Below are 16896 nucleotides of genomic sequence, written 5' to 3' on the forward strand. Positions count from 1 at the left end.
CCTTTTGGTTTGACCAATGTCCCCACAGTGTTCCAAGCTTTCATAAATGTGATACTTCAGAAATTCATTGGACATTTTGTGTTGGTTTATTTGGATGATATTCTTATTTTTCTCCCCCAAGTATGGTTGCCATATTTTTCAGGTTCGACAGGTGTGGAAAATTATCTTTTTGCCAAGAGGGAGAAGTGTACTTCCGCTGTACAAGAGATTACCTTTTAGGGCATATCATAACCCTAGATGGATTTCAGATGGACCCTGAAGGCATGTCAAAGATTCTTGGGGTTCACAAACTATTATCGTAAATTTATATGGGAGTTTTCGGAGAGGGTCAAACCTTTTTCTTTGTCATATCAATCAAAGGTCCTTTTCTTCTAAAAGGTCTCTTAAAGCGATTCACGCATTTGAGACTTTGAAAAGGGGTTTTGCTACTGCTCCTATTCTTATACAGCCAGATTCTTCCAGGCCATTTGTTCTTGAGGTCAATGCTTCAGAGGTCTGGGTGGGGGCTGTTCTGTCTCAAAGTACTGGTGAATTGAAGAACCTCGCCGATGTGCATTATTTTCACGGAAGTTTACCTTGACTAAAGAATGGTAGAAATGAAAGACACCTCCAGGGTCGTTGGGCCCAACCCCATGCTCAATGCAGGATTCACTAAATTGTCCTAGACAGACATTTCTCCAGCCTTTGTTTGAACACTTCCATTGAAGGAGACCTCACCACCTCCCATGGTAACTTGTTCCACTCATTCATCACCCTTATTGTCAGAAAGTTTTTTCTAATATCTAATTTGTGTCTCCTCCCTTTCAGTTTCATCTAATTTCTTCTGGTCTTTTCTTGTGCAAATGAAAATCGGGCTGATTACTCTGCACTGCGACAGCCCTTCAGATATTTGTAGACAGCTATTAAGTCTCCTCTCAGCCTTCTTTTTTGCAAGCTAAACATCCCCAGATCCTTTACCCGTTCCTCATATGACATGATTTGCAGACCGCTCACCATCTTGGTAACTCTTCTCTGAACTTGCCCCAGTTTGTATATATCTTTTTTAAAGTGGGGTGCCCAGAACTGGACACCATATTCCAGATGAGGTCTGACTAAGGAAGAGTAGAGGGTGATAATTATCTAACATGATCTAGACTCTATGCTTCTCCTAATACATCCCAGAATTGGGTTTGCTTTTTTGGCTGGTGCATCACATTGTTGACTTATGTTCAGTCTATGATCTATCAGTATACCCAAGTCTTTTTCACATGTGCTGTTTAGCCCAATTCCTCCCATTCTGTATGTGATTTTTTTCATTTTTCTTGCCCAGATGTAGGACATTTTTCCTTATTAAATACCATTCTGTTAGTTGCTGCCCACTGTTCAAGCTTTTCTAGATCTTTTTGAATACTCTCTCTCTCCTCTAGTGTTAGCTATCCCTCCTAGCTTTGTGTCATCATCAATTCCCTCCTTCAGATCATTTATAAAAATGTTGAACAAAACCGGGCCTATGACAGAGCCTTGTGGTACCCCTACTTGATACATTCTTCCACTTGGATGTGCAACCATTCATGACCACTGAGTACGATCACTCAGCAAGTTGCCATGTCAATCCCATATTTGTTCATTTTTTCAAAAAGTATGGTATGAGATACTTTGTCAAATGCTTTACTAAAGTCAAGATGTACTATATCCACAGCTCAATTTCTCCCTCTCCCTGCACCCAAGACCATGCCCACAAGACTCTCTCAGACGTCAATGAGCCATCTCCAGATACAGGTTCCAATAGTCCATGTGGTTGCAACAGAGCATATTACTGAATGTTGTTAACAGCTGAGGCAAGATGGGCACTGCCATGATCCTCTACAGAAAACAAAACAAAAAAAACTACCGTCACAAAATAAAAACAGACTAGAAAAATGGAACATGCATTATTGTCTGATTTTAAGGAATAAAAATAAAATAGGTGATAGAATCCCTTTAAGGGTGCAGTCACACGAGTGATTTTTAAGCACCCATATAGGTGCGATTTAAAAATAGCATCTGCATAGAACCAATGCTTTCTAATGGAAGTGGTCGCATGTGCGATTTTTTTTACATGCATGAAAAATTCACACCTGCAAATGATAGAACTTATAGGTGGCAAAGGACCAGGACATGCGATTTTTCTACACGTGAAGTGCGATTTTTTTTTTCTTCACACGTCTATACAGGCGCTCAAAAATGGCTCGTGTGACTATACCCTAAAAAGTGATCAACATGTAATTATTGCCCATTAACCTAGATTATAGTTCACATAACTGTATTCGTAGGTTTCTGTAGGACTCTACTCACACTGTACATTGGATGTGTTCAAAAAGTATCCAACCTTAATTTTTGTGTGTAAACAAATGAAGCTAGGGCGGTGTGGTTTGGTGCACATATTTAGGCGACCCTAATGCAAATACTTAGATTTTTTTCCTGCCTCCAGAAGTTGCCAGTCGCCAGCAGACACCCAATGAGTGAGGCAGTGTAAGTGAGCACTATCTGATCTTTTTTGACAAAATGACAGAAAACCGTGAACAATGCTTCTTCATTAAATTTTGTGTAGAGCTTGGCGATTCCCAAGTGAAAACGATCCTCAAGATTCAAAAGACCTTCGGGGACAAAGCAATGGGCACCACACAGATAAAGGAGTGGTGTAACCGCTTCAAAGATGGGCGCACATTAGTGGAAAGTCAGGCTCCCTACTCTCCCAACATGGCTCCATGTGACTTCTGGCATTTCCCCAAGCTGAAAATGTTCCTGAAATGAACCAGATTTCAGTCCAGAGAAGACACCATGCAGAATGAGATAGACAAGCTACGCACCAGCCCAAAAAAGAGGTATTTCCACACTGCTTCAGACAGTGGGAGAAGTGTGTGGCTGCCCAAGGGGATGACTTTGAAGGAGATTAGTGTAAGATTGTTGTATCCGAATACAAATATTTTTTATGAATAAAAGGTTGGAAACTCTATGAACACATCTCAAATATCAAGAAACACTCCGTGTATCTCTGATGGAAGCCTCTAACATGCCACAGTGGTGTACGTTGCCTGTTGACTCCCATTATGTATTACACACACATATATTAGCCATTAGTTCACTTTATTGCATGATACCCGTTTGAGTAGTGTGGTTGGCTATGTTATTCCAAGTGTTCCTTCACATGCCTGAGCCCATGAAGGAATGCTGATGGGACATTGCTTTGGCACTTTAAGACTTGTAGGATACATTGATAACTTGTTTATCAATATAAAAAGGATAAAAGTTGGTAAGACGTTGCTACATGTGTTCCTTACTACGGTTTATGGTAGGATATGTGACACACTGCTCGCATGTTTAACAAAGTTCAAAAGTGTTAAAGGTTTTCTAGTTTAGAAAATAAAACTTTTTAAAATACCAAATTAGGCTTTTCACAGTTAAGAAAAGGAATTATCTGATTCAGGACACTCAACTAGCCAAAGTGGCTACAAGGAGTGTCATTCTACACACGCACGCACGCACGCACGCACGCACGCACACACACACCACTGCTTTCAATGGGCACATTATAAAGAATATTTTATTTCCCCTGTGATGCTGTAGGAAATCTGAAGGTTTCAGCTAATTTCCCTCACAGATTATAACTGGTGACTGTGGGCAGCAGCAGGGGGACACACTGTGCTTAGCTTATTTTTTGGTGAAACAAAAAAAAAGTGGATGACTCAATGTAACAGGCCATCTTATAATCTAATAGATATACGTGCTAGTGTGTCTTGTGTCGTTTGTAACCCAAATACTGCCACCATGTAGTTGGATGACCACATGACACCTTAAAGGGGTTGTCTCGCGAAAGCAAGTGGGGTTATACACTTCTGTATGGCCATATTAATGCACTTTGTAATATACATTGTGCATTAAATATGAGCCATACAGAAGTTATTCACTTACCTTTCCTGCTCTGGCGTCCCCGTCTCCATGGTGCCGTCTAACTTCAGCGTCTAATCGCTCGATTAGACGCGCTTGCGCAGAAGGGTCTTCTGCCTTCGGGTCTGTCCAGCAGCAGCCGCGTTCTGGCTCCGCCCCCTTCTACGCGTCATCGCCTAGCTCCGCCCTGTCACGTGTGCCGATTCCAGCCTCCTGATTGGCTGGAATCGGCACACGTGACGGGGCGGAGCTACGCGATGACGCGTAGAAGGGGGCGGAGCCAGAACGCCGCTCGTGCCAGACCCGAAGGCAGAAGACCCTTCTGCGCAAGCGCGTCTAATCGGGCGATTAGACGCTGAAGTTAGACGGAGCCATGGAGACGGGGACGCCAGCGCAGGGAAGGTAAGTGAATAACTTCTGTATGGCTCATATTTAATGCACGATGTATATTACAAAGTGCATTAATATGGCCATACAGAAGTGCTTAACCCCACTTGCTTTCGCGAGACAACCCCTTTAAGGCATCTATATATATATGAACCAATGGAAGGGGACTTGACACTTTATTATTTATACCATAGAAGACACGGTGTCCCGCACTCACCAGTCTGGGGGTGGAGGTTGAGGGAGAACAATGCCACGCCAACCAATCACCAGTGTAGCGGAAAATGTACAGTGTGATGTGGGCAGTACTAAGCAGGGGAAGGGAGTGGTTTCATTCAAACTCCCGCCACTGTGCTCCCGAAAAACTAACCTGCACGTCTGACTGCTGCTATTGCTTTGCCAATCCGTGTCGTGGGTGCTTTTGCTTCATTTAGCGCTCACATCGAAGAATTGTACAGGAATATGCAGATTGATGCTAGCAAGCACAAGTTGTTCATGGTTAGCGGCTCCTGTGCCAAGCAGTTCCTGTTGCCTAGGAATGAGGGGCAGGGTGGTAGCTTAGGCAGTAGCATGGGCTTTCTACTAGTATATTTATCAAGTTCTATCATGGAGACAAGGCTAATTGCATTCTACAAATACTTACAAAAAAGCTTCCATGCAACCCATCCAAAGACAAAAAAGTACTCGGAATATTACATTCTTCTTTATTTTCATACTTTATGGAAATCACTGCGAATGATATACGACATGTTTCCTTGTTCGTGGCACACTCCACATAACAATTTACGCATTTTTCCAGCATAGTAAATTTAGTATAAAGTTCAGATAATATTTTAGATATTGAACAAACATTATTACACTCAACTATAGCAAAGGTACAAAGAGTTGTAATATAAATGAATGGTCATTTACAAAAAAGGAAGAAAATCACCCTACTTACCAGGTTATAAAAAAATCTGTCACTTCTATAAATACAATGTAATACACTGCGCTAAAAGAATGACATTCCAGGTTTGGACTGCTTACATCATAGACATGGCACAATATGCAGCAACAAACTATACAGCACATCAACAATGACTACATGTCCAAATCTAGATCTGTAAAATAGAGAGCCATGACAGAATTCTTAGATCTGGCAGACATAGACAGAAGTTTGCTGACAGTTGTAAAGCTTTAGGCATCAGACAGAAGCTTGTCAGGAGCAGCTGCTGCCGAGAACTGATAGATATTCTTTCATTGTGACTACTAAAATACAATAGGGCTTATTTACCGTTCAAAATATGACAGTTTTTGGGGTGCAAATTCCGTCAGAAAACTGTCTTACACATTTATCACGTGTTTTTAGACACTTTCAAACAGTTTTTCCGACTTCTCTGAAAGTGGTGTAGCCTAAATTGCACTTAAAATTGTACTAAATTGCTGAGAATTTCGCCAAATTGGCATAATTCTTGGCATAAACTAAGCAAACTAATAGGTAGTCTAAATTAAGACTAGACAGTTTTAAAATTTAGTTACAAGTGGCGCATTTTAAGACTGTCTAGTCTAAGTTTGCAAAGTCTAACTTTTATATATTATTAGTAAAGTAGCCCAAATATTGCAAGCAGTCACAGGTCTTAGATGGTGTAGGGGCAGACACTTCACAATATATAAAAAATACAATATACAACACAACCAGAAACAATTTCACAGGTCACCATTAGCATTATTAAATCAAATAGTGTTACGTGTGCTGCTGGGATCTGTAGTTCTAAGCTTCCTAGCAGCACAGCCCTCACAGGGTTAATTGACTAAGCTGGCTGGGTGTGGTACTTCCTGCTAGCCAATCTCCTAGGTCTGTGCTCGATCCTGTTCCTGTTGCAGTTGACTGTGTGCCCTGTGCTCTGTCCTGTTCTTGATGCCTATGTTACGATCGTGTGGGCAAAACTGAGAACGGGGCCCACACGATCATGACCAAATAGGAGCGGAATGGAATAGTTGTAGTGGTATGTAGTAAGTATTAATATGCACGCACACAGGTTGCAACAGGGTCACACGGGTTTCAGGCAACTGACCCTGTTCTACACGGGAGGACGGCATGGCCCTACCTAAGTGGGGGATTCGCCCCAATAAAGGGCGGCCCAGCAGTCTTCGGAACTGGGCCCTAGCTGATCCTAGGAGCCAAGCCACAGAACAGGAGACATACACATGCAACAAGAACAGGACAGAGCACAGACCCAGGAGATTGGCTAGCAGGAAGTACCACACCCAGCCAGCTCAGTCAATTTACCCTGTGAGGGCTGTGCTACTAGGAAGCTTAGAACTACAGATCCCAGCAGCACATGTAACAAATAGTCAAAAAAAACCGCTAAACTAAAATAAAATAAAAAACGCACAGGAAAATCCTCATGTCATGTGTCTATAAAACGATTTCCTTCTCATTAAAACATAGCAGCATAATGAATAATTAAAAAAAAAAATCTAGGTGTAAAACCAGTTTTATCTACGGCCTGTGAATAAAAACCTTGTGCTGCTCATTGTTTTTTTTTTTTTTTTTTATTTGATTAAATTTTTCTCAAAAAGGGAAAAAAGACACAACCCTCACAAAAAAACTACAAAAATTTATTACAAGATTAATATTACAATCATTCTAACATAGACATTCCTATTTGATATGGAACTACTTTAATGGGTCCCTTTTCGTTTTCATCTATGTATCTTCATAGCATTTACAGGCTATATTATTTAATATAAATGGTTTTCCTCTCGGCAAACTATTAAGAGTAGTGTTTAATAGAAAATAATGGCATCTCACAGATATAGTAAATTTATCATAATACTGTTTTTATTTTCTTACTGCCAATAACTATTAAATTAGAAATAAAATTAAAATTAGTCAACAATCAAAAGTTTAAGACAAGAATTTCCTCTCCCACAAATAAACCTACTTATTTACATTTAGAGATTTTCACTGGAAAACTTGGCTGTGTTTAAATTAAAAATAATATATATATTACAATGAGAGAAAGAACATTCACTGTGATATTTGACATACACTCATTGTCAAAAACCATCCCTTCCCTAGAAGAAGTTGTCGGAATGAAACTGTCTGTGTGATTGTAACGTTCATATAAGTAAGCGATTAGAACAAATGGAGAATTTATTATGAAAAACTAAAGGGAGGCGGAGGCTCTAGTACCCTGTTGTATGGTCTCTAGCTTGGATACAAGTTGTGATACGGGCAGCATGGAGGCTCTAGTACCCTGTTGGACCACCTCTGGCTTGGATACAAGATGTGATACAGGTGGGCATGGAGGCTCTAGTACCCTGTTGTATGGTCTCTAGCATGGATACAAGATGTGATACGGGCAAGCGTGGAGGTTCTAGTGCCCTGCTGGACTGCCTCTAGCTTGGATACAAGATGTGATACAGGTGGGAATGGAGGCTCTAGTACCCTGTTGTATGGTCTCTAGCTTGGATTGCAATCCAATAATACGCCCCCTCTCAAACTCTTAACTTGGCAAAATCTTTTCAATTGTATCATAGAGGCATCTAGTGGTCAACAACCTCTACACTTGCGTAAAAGAGGTCCAGTAAACACAAGTAGCCTCTGAGAGCCTTTTTATAAGCCAAGGTTGGAAACACTTTTAGGGTGTCAGGTGGCAAGACCGTTCAACTAATCACCCCATAACCCTAATCATTTGCATATCTGCCTAAGATGTAACTGCATGTCAAGTTTTGCAGCAAAACGACAACTTCTTCTAGGTGCTTGATCTCTTTTACAAAGGGTGTATTGTGGTGTTTAGGATACACAAGCATATGACATTAAAGGGAAACTGCCACCTGCCTAAAGCTCACTGAACTAACTTATGGTGCTGTTAGGGGAGGTGACCGAGAGCCAGATTATGTATTTTTTATAAATCACAGGTTCCCTAGTTCCTACCTCTGAAGTCCATGCGGTGCATGAAAGTCTGACTGTTTTCAGAGCCCTATGCGCACAGTCTTCCATACAAGTCTATGGGAAAGAGCGCGCAAGGCTATCCAAAAAAAATAAGTCAGATTTTCGTGCAGCGAGCGGATTTTAGCGGCAGACACAATTGGAACCAGAGCATTGGGCAAATATAAAAAAATGCATCACCCAGCTTCCTTCCACCTCGCCTAACAGAACCATAATTTAGTTTATGGTGCTTAAGGCAAATGACTTGTTCCCTTTAAAAAAAATACACTAAACTAGTACATTAAACCGACCATTCTGGTTTCGGAACAAAACTCTGTTCTGGGACTAGAAGGGGCAGAGGTACATTACCTGCAGTTGTTTTTTTCCTAGCTGTCCCTCTCATCCACCATTTCCGGTGGATGAGAGGGACAGCTCTTAGTCGTCAAAAGATAGCAGCAGCAATTTTTGAACTACCTAATGCACCCTGTGCACTGCTCTCTGATTCGCCAATGCTGATCGTGTGAACAGCCCTGACCAATCACAGAGCAGGCATAGTACTATGGTAGTTTAATACTACTAATGCACAGTGGAGATTAGGTAGTCTTAAACCAGTATTTGTCCATCTTGTACAGCTGAAAACAGGATCCTGAATCGATATAATAGAAGTATGGCAGAGAACTACTGCAGGTCATATACCCCCTTACTCTCTGCTCCAGGGACAGAATTTTGCCTTACTTAGAGTATGGAGTGAGCACTAAATCAGTAGTATTTCATTCCTAAAAATTATTAACCTCATACAGCAGATATTTACCATTTTTATGGACTTTTAGGAAAACTCAGCCATGCCTGAGGCTTGGCTCCTCGGAAAAAGCACCTGATATTCACCCACACACTTTAATGGCTCGAATATAGAAAACACACCCAACATATGCTGCAGTACACAAAATCTATAAGAATTAGTTATACAATACTGTGTTATAGAAGATGAATTCTTGTGGTAATACCAACTAATTTTTGGATATCTGATCAGTGATATTAGGAATTCAGAAGAACCTGGAACATTGATAATCGCAGAGTTACAAAATGGCCGCCTCTGCACTCGGTAGGTACAGTACATGTTAAAATTACATAGTTTTTTTTTTTTTTTAATAGTACAGGGCTATTTTAAAGCATTGCTGGGTGAATAATAACTATACTGTAATTGAAATATAAAAGCGGTATAGAAGACCACCACAAAAACCCGAGGGGTGCGAATAATATTAAAAATATGAAACCAACAATTCATGTAGTATGGAAGCCTCTAATTTGCTTTCTTTCAACATAAATTTGTACACCCAGGACTTTGATCATTAAAAGAAAATGCAGATTAACATGGATGTAAGGCAGCAAAACAATGCAGGAGCAATTGTGACCCCATGCTTGACAATGTCACTCGTCCCCTGCAACTCTGGAATAGAAGCAGCTGTTGGTATAGGGGCGATGTTCTCACTCGTTCATATTTGTACTGGTTCAAGTTCTCGCTCATCTAGTAAGTTTATTAGCATTGAAAAGCTGTCTTTTACAGCTTCCATGTTATCCAACGATGTCGGTTGAAGGATCCACCTTTTTCCTCGAGCAAGAGGTTCAAGTTCAAAGTACTTTCTGATCTGAAAAAAAAGACATCAAACAGGACTGATTATTCCAATGAGTTTTGGGAGTAAATGCGAGAAGGGTCTTCAATACAAGCAATTCACTATGGACCAAATCTCACATATTAGTGAAAAACGCAACTGAGTTATAGAGATCAAGTCACAATATTTGCTTAAAAGGATTGTCCCACCACTTAAAATTGCTTCACAACCACTCTGTCCTTCCTGGTTGATGCTGCAGCCAATTAGTGGCTGTACAAGGTCACTACTGTGATCAGTGATTGGCTGCAGCAGTCACATGTGCTGTCAGCAGGAACCAGGAAGGATAGAGTGCTTGTAAAGCAATTTTAAGTGGTGTGAAAACCCTACTAACTCGGCCATACACAATAGATTGTCAGATTCTGCTTAAACTATTGAATGAGTATAGAAATGCCAGACCCAAAGCCAAATTATCCATATTGGTTATTCTCACTAGTTTATTTTTTTTCTTCACCATCCCAATCCCTCATGAGCAGCACCAGGAATTTCCTTTGGTCTCTTCCAAAGAAATAGGTACATATGATCATTTGCATTATGGATACAGTCAACTTTATACTTCCCCTTCTTTAAAACCCAAATGCTTATGTGACGATTTGGAAAACGATTTGGGAAACAAGAACAACTTCTTAAATATTTTCTACCATACTACCCCCACTATCATTTACTGCAGTACTAAACCATTTCCAGTAGCAAAATAAGCAATGTACCTAAAACTTGCGAGTAGGTGTCCACTTTTTTTCTCTACCAGCTAGCTTTATAAAAGAAAATAGTTGACCCCTGGAATGTTCTAACTGGTTCTTAAAGTCTCTAGTAATCTGTTCATTCATTTGCAGTGTTTGATTTATATGTATTTGTCTGGAGAACAGTAAGTTATAAGATGAGAGTACGTGAAGCTGCAAAAAAGAGATTTTTACATAATTATTGGTGTACTTTAAAGAGTTCAATACACTTGGATATTTTCTGCATTGCTTCTTTTTATTTCAAAACTTGCTTTGTCCGATATACCTGCTTGCAGACCTGCAAGTTCAGAGCTCACTTGAGCATTCTCTGAGCTATTATCTTTCTCCATCCTTTAATCCAATTCTAGCCAGCGTGACTGCAACCACTCAGTCCTCCGTTATTGTACACTGACTCTACAATTGCTTGTTAGATTGAGCGGTTTGCATGATAAATGTAGTGGAAACACATGCAGTGAAAGACCGATAGACGATAAATCACTGATCGTAATTGCATAGTAGCGATCATTGATGGGACGGTTGTTGAGCGCTTCAGCACCTGACAGTGGTCCCGCGTAAAAGGTGTTTTAGTCTAACAACCGATGCCTCCACAGCTCTTAGGACTCATTTAACAAAAAGATGAGAAACCCATAATTGAAGGAGCAAACTAGAAACAGCTTTATTTATTAGTAGTAACTTTGGACTGCAACTGCAGCAACCCTTCAGCACATAGGTCTATTTTAATCGACAATTTTGGAAAGTCGTTTCACTCATTGCATTGACATGTTGGAAAGGTGCTTGTTCGAGGAATGTTCTTCTATCTCATGTTCATAAATTGCATTGGATTTGGTATAACAAATTGTTACTTGAATCAGAAGTACAACTGTTTGAAGTTTATTGTGCCCATATCAGGCAGGAATAGGATATAAGTAAATATGATCATTGCTAACATACCAACAAAGAACTGTTGCCTGAACAGAGTTTAGTTTGCACATTCTTTTGTGTAAGGGTATTTTCTTAAGGAATATTGGTTTTCCACACTCCTACCAAAACAGCCACAAGTATGCAACAAATATTCCCACTCTTTCATGTGTAATCTATATCTCACTGGCTCGGGTATGTTGAAAAAGCAAAACAAGACATATATTTAGTTATCAACTTAAAGGAAAAATAGAATCTCAAATAAGACTATATTGAAAGTGAATGGAAGACTGTAAAGAATACACAAGTCATTAAATACAGGCAGTATTATAAATCAGCGCTAACACAACTATAAAAGTACAGTAACTGTCGAACAAACGTTTAGTAAAAGGTTACCAGTAAAAGACCAGATTGACACATGATAGGCTTTGGGAGAGTAGTCGGTAAATCCTCCCCCCCATCCCCCCCCTAAAAAATATTGTCTTCTTAAAGTTTGTAAAGCCCCTTTTACACGGTGTAATTACGATGCAAACCGCTAATTAGATCAAGCAGTTTGCACGATAATTGTGCAGTGAAAGAACGATCAGTGATAAATCGTTGATCGTATCTCTCAAGCAGACCATAAAATCATTGTTGGTCTGTCGCTGCATCTGTCACTGGATTGGCTGCTTTTACGCCCAACAGTTGTCCCGTATAAGAGGGGCTTTACATAGCAACAAAATAATCCAATGTTCTGTAGACTCACACATCCATCAATTTCATAGGAGGACAATTATCCGGTACTAGACATGCTTTTGAAGTGTTGGAGGAAATCGGAAAATCTGGAGGCAACTTATAGAAGCACATGAAGAACATACGAGCTCCATGCAAATCTTGCCTCCACTGGTATGTGAACGTAGTGCTGCAATGCAACGGTGCCAACTACTGAGCCAACATGCAAAGTCTCAGCTTAAATACTTTTTACATATTTACAGACCTAATTAAAAAAAAACAAAAAAACAAATGTACACGGCTCCAAATGGCAACCAAAACTATCGCCAATTCACTCAAGATTTTGCAAACTGTCAAGATTTTTGAGTGTTGTTGCCATTTGCGGCCAGCCGTTTTATACCGATAGCGCGGACTCTTGGATGTATTATACTTAAGGGGGAGAAGGGATGTTCTAGATGTGTATATTGTGCTTGAGGGGAAGCTCCGGATGTGCATATTATCCTAAGAGGGATGCCCTGGATATGTATATTATATCGGGGGGGGGGGGGGGTGGGGGCAACACTCTAGATTTGCCCATTATACTGGGTGGGAGATCTTCTTTATATACATATTATGCTTTGGGGAAACGCTCTGGATGTGTATATTATACAGCAGGGGGACAATTTGGATGTAATGGTTATACAGCGTAGGGACCCTCTGTGTATACTATACAGCGGGTGGATGCTTTAGATCAGCTCGTTATACAGTGAGGGGCCGCTCAGCATGTATCTACTATACTGCAGATGAATGCGCTGATGTGTAGATTACACTTTTTATTTACGTATTATTTTAACAATTATACATGTATTTAAATTTGGCAACTAAAAATTTCATTTGGCTCCTAAATTTTTTTCTTTAGTAGCCAATAGATCCTTAAGTATTTTTTTTTTCTGTTAAAAACTCTGGATCCCGGGTGTATAGTAATATCTAAGCACACATTACAGATATACAGTCACCCACCTAACACCATAAATGAATAAACAATGAAGCATCTAGTATCAAATATGGCCAATTCAGCGTGTGATCCCCAGCACGTCTATATATCACGCCTACAGTGGTTAGGATGACAGGGCGATTACTGCCGAGTAGATTATAATATTTTAGGCATGAATAAGACATGCACTTTATTTCATTTTATTGCTCAATAAATCTCCGACAATGACAGCTCCACAATCATGTTAGCAAAACAAAGTTAAGAGCAGCCACTTCACAAATAATTTTGTTGGTGTTAAGCTGACAAATATGGCAGGATAAAGCTCCCAGAGCGCTTGTGCAACGCTCCCCTCCTGTGAGTAACCAGAGCTTAGATACAGGAGCCTCCAACATGTAGAGCAAACGGCGGAAATTACAAAAATATCCAAGAATTTGCTGGGTGCAAAATTCAACGTCTTGTTAGTAGAGACTCGATCCTTATCTCCCTGCAGTGGGAATGTGCTGTATATATCAATTATTGTGCCACATAGAAGACCAATATACTGGACAGCACGGACCGACTACCGGGCCACAAAAGCCCATTTCATTCTGAAGTGGCCAGTAGTAACTTTCTCACAATGGGCTCTGTACAAAGTAGCAGGAACAAGACTCGATTTTGCAGATTTCCTTGGGTGTTATGAGGCGTTGGGAACGCATTAAGTTTCTATTAACTTTGGATCATTACAAAAAGTTATTTTTAAACTGCTTAAGTGTTTTTATGACTATGTTAATTACCTGGTTGACATTTAAAACGATTATAGTAGTCCTACAATTATGGGCCATTAAAAAACACTATATGGTCTGTGTAACTATTCGAAGAGCTACTCCTACAGATAGATCGTACACGGCACAATCACAATAAAAATACATTCTTTATTACCCCCTTAGGCCTCATGTCCACGGGGAAAATCAGATCCGCTGCAGATTCTCCATGGAGAATCTGCAGCGGGTCCCTCCTGCCCCGCGGACATGAGGGCTGAAAATAAGAATTTATAAGAATTTACCTATCCGTAGCGGGCGGCGAAGCTCTGCTCTTCCTCCCGGCCGGATCTTCTTTTTCGGCCGGCGGATGAATTCCTCACGCCGGCGGCACGTCGTCGACGTGCCGCGCGCATGCGCCTGTCACATCCGCAGAGCCGAAGCAAGGGAGATGCGGCCGTGAGGAAGAGAAGACCTTCCCGGTCTGCTCCGGATGGGTAAATACTTTTAAATTCCTATTTTAGGTCTCCCGCGGATCCGGACGGCTTCCATAGGCTTCAATAGAAGCCCACGGGAGCCGTCCCCGCGGGAGACCCGCACGAAAATGGAGCATGGTCCAGATTTTTTCATGCTCCATTTTTTTTAAAATGCCTTTTATTGACCATCCTATGGGATGCGGATCCGCATGCGGGAGATCCGCTGCGGATCTTAAATCATATTTTGCCCGTGGACATGAGGCCTTAAAGATGCAGCCTAGTTTGGTACTCAAGACAACGATGATATTTTGGAATTTTCATATCCATTTTCAAGCGCCATATATTTGTTTTCAATTTTCCGTACACATACGAGTCGTATGATGGCTTGTTCCTTGCGTGGCAAGCTATAGTTTTTTTTTATTGGTACCAAATTAAGGTACATATTATATATTGCATAGCTTATTGCATTATTTTTCTCTGAGGATGGCGACTGAAAAAACATCAATCCTGCAAATTTTGGGGGGCATTAACCATGAAGTACAAATGATATACAGAAGTATTTTTCTTTACTTGACTCTTAATGCAATGGGAGATCACGGTGTGTCGTGCTAGCAGGGTTTAAGACTTTGAACTAGTCTACAATAGGTTTTGTGGCAACGTAAGAACACAGAGCTGTGCTAGTTTTTAGCATGATGTGCTATAGCTTTTTTTGGTACCAGTTTGAGGTACATGTAACTTTGTTGAGTACTTTTATTGTGTTTTTTGGAAGGCGAAAAGGGCTAAAAAAAAGCTTTAGGATTTATTTTTTTACAGTGCTTGCCATGCAACATAAAAAGTGTGCTGAACTTATTGTATGGATTATTCTGGATGTGCGATTTTTTTTTTAATTTTAAAATTTGTTCCATTTGAATATTTTTTTCAATTTATTTTAAACTTTTTTCCACCTCCCTTTAGCAAAGTTGAACCTGAAATCCTATGATCATTCAGATAATACAGTGTAGTACTTCTATATTGCAGTGTATTATCTCTATTTCTCTGACAGCACCCGACATAGTAGACCCGGAGATTGTCAGGCCTCCAGTTGCTACAGCAAGCCTTTGGCCCTCCATGCCTGGAGGGGGGGCCAAAGATTCTGTTAACTGCTTACATACCACAATCAGCATTGATCATGGCTTTACAAAGATATCACACATAGGACCAGTGTGACTCCTACTCCCCCACATCACCTCTTGCATCCAGTAGGGTACTAGAGTCTCACTTCAAGTGATCAGTTTTCCGCAATCAATTGTCCATTTGCTCTGATATTTCTTCTGGTGGGGGTGTTACTAGTACAGGCTTCTGTTGCTAAGTGAATGTCTGCAGAACCTTTCTGAGGAGGGATGCTAGCTGACATTTTTGGGGAAGGTTGCGTTTGGCTCCAGTAATCCAGCGCTGTGTGGACTGATGCATTGTCATGATGGGAGAACCAGTCACCACAAAGCGTTGACTTAAGTAATTTTTTATGAAAAACAGCATGACACCCTTGCCTCACCCTCTGTATTCACCCGATCCAGCTCTGTGAGTCTTTCTTTCTTTTTTTACAGGTGCTTTGAGCAGTGGAAAAGGAAACAAAATTTTGCATGTTGTTTGTATGAATCAGCAATCACAAAATAGGTGAAAAACTGAACAACTTGTTGAAAAAGCAAATCACTGGAGCCGTACGCAACCTTCCCTAGCAATGGCGAGACTCTAGTACTTGCTGGGCCGCCTTTAGCTTGGATGCAAGATGTGATACAGGCGAGCATGGAGTCATACTGGTCCTGTATGATATCTTGCAGTATATCAGTCCACAACTGCTGTAACCAAGCTTCTAAATCATGCAAACTGTCAAAGTTAGCGCCCCAATCGGTCCCACATATGTTCTACTGATGAACAGGCAGCCACGGAGGTGTGACAATGTTGCGGAAACATTCCTGCGATACGCTTGCTGTGTGCAGTCGAGTATTATCCTGCTGGAATATGCCTCTTGGGAGCATTGCCACGAGAAACAACACATTTGGCTGTAGGATGTCCTGAACATATCACTGAGCTGTCATTATCCCTTTTACCACTATTAGTGGTGATGGTTTATCATATGCAATGGCCCCCCCAGATGATCACACCAGCAGTGGGGGCAGTGTACCTCTCCAACAAAGACAGGATTGAGGCACTCGCCTCTTAAGTCTCCAGACACAAACACTGTCGTAGTCAATGCCTAAGCTAAGCCTGCATTCGTTGCTGAAAACAATCCGGTTCCACTAGGCACACACAAGTAGCTTCTGAAGGCCTTTTTACAGGCCAAGGGTGGAACCACTTTTAGGGCCTCGGGTAGTAAAAACCGTTCATCAAATGACACCACATCTCTAATCATTTGCATACCTGTTTGAGATGTAACTGCATGTTGAGTTTTGCAGCAAAACAACAGCTCTTACTAGGTGCTGGATTTTTTTTTTTTGATAAAGAGTATATTT

At 40.8% G+C, this 16896-nt stretch overlaps 1 protein-coding gene across 2 annotated transcripts in view; it reads right to left on the reverse strand.

The window, feature by feature from the left end:
• Positions 1 to 7092: 7092 nt before the first annotated feature.
• Positions 7093 to 16896, reverse strand: part of ARL15 (ADP ribosylation factor like GTPase 15) — a 254827-nt gene continuing 245023 nt past the window's right edge. For both annotated transcript variants that reach the window (XM_066602734.1, XM_066602733.1), the window contains one exon: positions 7093 to 9852. In XM_066602734.1, coding sequence (XP_066458831.1) covers positions 9700 to 9852 — 153 coding nt within the window. In that variant the 3' untranslated portion in view covers positions 7093 to 9699. The remainder of the gene's footprint in view (positions 9853 to 16896) is intronic.

This window comes from Eleutherodactylus coqui, chromosome 5, assembly GCF_035609145.1.
Source record: "Eleutherodactylus coqui strain aEleCoq1 chromosome 5, aEleCoq1.hap1, whole genome shotgun sequence".
NCBI lineage: Eukaryota > Metazoa > Chordata > Amphibia > Anura > Eleutherodactylidae > Eleutherodactylus > Eleutherodactylus coqui.